General features: G+C 38.4%; 1 protein-coding gene across 2 annotated transcripts in view; it reads right to left on the bottom strand.

The window, feature by feature from the left end:
- CDCA7 (cell division cycle associated 7) overlaps positions 1–4,256 on the bottom strand; it is a 16,154-nt gene that overhangs the window by 6,258 nt on the left and 5,640 nt on the right. For both annotated transcript variants that reach the window (XM_019522938.1, XM_019522939.1), the window contains exons 2-3: positions 1,968–2,093; positions 1,453–1,563 (exon numbers count right to left, since the gene is read on the bottom strand). In XM_019522938.1, the coding sequence (XP_019378483.1) occupies positions 1,453–1,563; positions 1,968–2,093 (237 nt within the window). The remainder of the gene's footprint in view (positions 1–1,452; positions 1,564–1,967; positions 2,094–4,256) is intronic.

Below are 4,256 nucleotides of genomic sequence, written 5' to 3'. Positions count from 1 at the left end.
AGGTCCTGCTGCCTGGGAATCTGCCTAACAGCTTTTGTGTTTTTTTGCAGTGCTGTCAAATACATAATCTAAACACACCAAAGAAATGAGCTTCTCAGTTGTAGTAGTTATCTGCTAATCTAGCAAATAAGGTAAGTCACAGAGAGAGAGATGCATTTTGAGCGGAGGGTCTTGAGGACTTGATCTTACAAGTGATTATACAGTTACAGAAGCACCATTACCTGGTTCTCAGTGCAGGATCAGGTCCTGCATTTGACAACTGTCAGAGGATTCACTGTAAGTAGGAACTTTCTCCCAGGACTAGATATTAACGTCATTATTATCTCAAATCTAATGGGATACATTTAATAAATATTTTTTTAGGTCAGTGTTCCTATGCTTATTACTGTAAAACTTTCTTTTGATGTCAATGAAAATGATTTTTTTTATTTAATCACATTGTGACCTTCTTTTCAATTCTATTTTAGCTAAAATAAAGTTGATGCTACACCAATATAATCCATCCAACAGGCATCCTGCTGTGTGACAGTATAGTTCTTTGTCTTCCTGTATATACTTCTTGCTCACCCATTTTTATGTGCTTCTCCCTCTTTTTTTGGCACTCTGTGCTGTTGTTATTTATTTTGGATATATGCTCTCTTTCCATAAGAAAAGCACCTACTCATTTTCTTAGGCTAGTTCTTGAGGCATTGTAAAAATAAATTCCTTCAGTAACCCAAACTGTTATGGGCAATAAGGATATAATGCTCTATGATGTGCTCAAACACATTTTTGGAAGCATTTTGCAAAAATACACTTGCTCGTGCATTTTGTAGTCAAGTAAAAGCAGAAAAGGGGATTAACCAGCTATTGCTATTTCTACATTGCCTACAAAGAATGTAGAATTTCCTGTGCTGTTTCCTGTTAACAGTACAAAGTGCAGGTATGATTAAATGTCAGTATGCAGACAAGGCTCTCTATCAGCTTATTTGAAGCTTGGATTCCAAATACCACCCATACTTTCTGATAAAAAATTATAAACAGAAGATAAAGTGCTCGATTACAGAACAGGCATTAAAAACAAAAAACAAACAAAAATCCATAAACAATTATAATAAGTAAAGTGTCCAGCTGCACTGTATTTCAAACCTAGAAAACAACAATCTTATGAATGAACATTACATGCATACTCTTTTTCTTCTTTTAATCGTTAACATATAAAAAACAAAAGCTGTTTAACAGCATCCTATTTCAACACTGAAGTTTAACAACACTGCAATTATGTTTCTTTATAGTAATATTTGAAACTTGTATTTAAGATAGATGTAGTTGCTCCCCCCATTAAATACATATGAATATATAAACGACTAAAGGTTTTAATATGAAGATGTTTGGATAAATTGTCTCAGATGCTGTAAGGTTTCAACACATTCTTAAAACTTTAAATCTAGCAAGTTAAATCAGGGATCTCACCAACACATCTTGAATCTCGTTTTCTGAAAAACCACAGAATGATTCCTCATCAGAATCCTCATAAAAAATTTTAGCCAGTTCTTTCTTGATATCTGACCTAAACTTGGGTTTCTGCAAGAATAAAAATAATAAAAAATACAACATTTTTTAAAAGAGCCAATTTTCTCCAAGCAGACAGCAAATCACATTTACAAGTGCACTACAAGAGAATAGCTTTTGTAACAAAGAAAAAATAGTTTGGGGATTTACAAATGGTTTCAGAATTGTTATGGCAAATCATCAGGCATGTTAGGTTAGGCGACATTTCAAAGGATAGAATAAATAGCTAATCTCCAACAATTACTACCTAGAAGCACAAGCAAAGAGTGAAATGAAATTACAGTGTATACTGTAGGTTTATAATAACTATGATACAAAAATGTAAGCAAAAAAAGCAGTTTTAATCATGCACAAAGCATATGGGACATTTTCAACATTTCACATTCAATTTTTGTTTATTCTTGTACTGTACTTACAGTGTTTGCAAAATTATCAGAACCAAAACTGTCACAACTGTCATCAGAGGAAGATGAGGTTTCCATGGGGATCAATTTCATATTTCGAAATGCTCTGAAGTTCTTTCCTGAAAGATCTCTTTGCTGCTGCAAAAGGAATATGACAATACCTTTAGTATATAAAATTACCTAGAGTTATAATAGCTTTTTAAAAATTTACCTGCGAGGCCAAAGCCTCATCAAATTTACCTCTGAGACCACACGATGGATATACTTTCAGTTACCATGCAATACACTACAACCTATTTTATATGTACAATGACACATAGGGACTTTCTTATGCAATTATTTCTTAACTATTTACACACGTGAAAAAAGCTACCAAAATAAAAATCACATTTCTCCACTCAAAACTCTTTAAGCTCTACTTATTTAATACGCTGTTTGAAATTTTGGATTATGATGGGCATCTAGGAAAAAAAAATTAAAAATTTCTGAGGTTAAATACAGCTAAGTTTGAGCAAGCATGAAAAAGCACAATAAGGAACACCAAAACAAATCACTGTTTCTGTAACAGCTGTTATTTTATTAGGTAGGTTACTGGTATGTAACATGTCATCTCCTGCTGAGTTTTAAATATATAATTTCCCTAGTACTCTTAAGTATTTTCAGTTAACTCTGACAAGGTTTTGCTACATACAGAGATTTAAGTCCACATCCATTTTTATGTTACAGAACCCAGAAGTTCTTGCAACAAGAGTGACTGATGTGGCTGGTGCCAAACTGAATATACTCCTATGGTTACTAGCATTTCACAGACCAGTCTCACCAAGGTAAAACACAGAAGGAACCTGCTTAAAATTTAACAAGACAGCAGAGATTTAAAAGATGGCTGTGCCATTTGTTGAGCCTGGGTAGTGTACACCCCTGTACAAGCCATAAAAAGACAATATAATTTTAATAATCCTACAAGAACATTGGCCTCTCTCCCTTTCTTCCGTAGGCTTGGACTACACTTCACAAGTTCTGCCAATTAATGAATGTCAGTTAGGAGGGTAAAAGGGAAACTCTTGCCAGTATAATCTGCATCTCCATTAAGGGCTTTGCTTTTGCAGCAGCCCAGCCAACCTTCTTAAGCAAGTGGGCAAGCCAAGAACTGGTTATTTGCATTAACTGCCCCCCACCCCCAGCAGCCTCTCCTATCGCTCATGAGGAAGCACACAGTTTGTTCCCACCCTGGTCCTAAAGAAGGCTGCCCCTAGAGAGAGGGAGACCATTTTCTTTAGCAATCTATCAGTCATCAGCAAATACTCCACACTTCCACCCTCCTTGACCTTTCCCACTTCTCTGATTCCAATGCAACCCCACCCATTTGATTCCCTACAACGCTCTCTCCCACATCCAATTTCTGGTAAAGGCAGAGATAGCTTTATAGAGGAAAAAAGTTGGTAGTAGGCATATTGCCTTTGGTATAGTAATTTGGGCTCTTAACCCAAGCTCCCCCTCCCATGCCACGAAAGCCAAGCAGCCTGAAAGATAGAAACAAGCCCATCCCACAGGCAGCCAGGTTTGTTTCTACCTTACAACAGCCCATACCATTCCCATACCTCTCGCCCCCAGCACCGACACTGTTTGTGGGAATCCCAATTGTGTTTGTATTTGCAGACACCATGGAAAACAATTTGGGGACACAGATCAGCTAGATCCTCCATATCAGTGAATCTCAACCAAGCTGCTGTGGCACGGTTGAGAGCCTCTCAAGGGGACCGCGGGGGCGCCACGCAACGTTAGTGCTGTTAGGTGTGCAGGTAGGATTCACAAGATAAACCCAGAGATTTCTAATACAAAGCTGTGGCATTTAAAACAGTCTGACCTATTGTGGTCTTCCCAGTCCTCTGCAACAGAAAACTTGTTCCGTTACCTTTCTGGAGCCAAAAGCAGAGTGCAAACTGAGAATATTTTCCAAAGGCTGCCTGGAGGCTTACTAGGGGTGCCTCCAGCCTAACGAGGGGTGCCTCCAGCCCAAGACGTGTTGAGAACCAGTGTTGTGGACCACTTCACACAGCTCCAACCCCAGACAACCAGGCCACAACAGCATGGCTGATTCAGCTGCAGAGACAGACCCAGGACGTCACTAACCCAATGATGCTCAACCTTTGTTACACTCGAGGCACCCTTCATAAAATGCCAGTTCTTGGTTTTCACCCTTTTTTTGACTGTGGAAAAGCAGTAAGAGCAGCGTTTCTACTGCAGAAGGCGACACCAGCTTTCGACCCCCTGGATTCCTACTTGAAAGCACTGGGTTCATCT

The sequence above is a fragment of the Gavialis gangeticus genome, unplaced genomic scaffold, assembly GCF_001723915.1.
Source record: "Gavialis gangeticus isolate Ggan-Ray unplaced genomic scaffold, GavGan_comp1, whole genome shotgun sequence".
Taxonomy (NCBI): Eukaryota; Metazoa; Chordata; order Crocodylia; family Gavialidae; genus Gavialis; species Gavialis gangeticus.
Note: the sequence above shows the minus strand (reverse complement) of the source record. Positions and strands in the feature narration are given on the sequence as shown.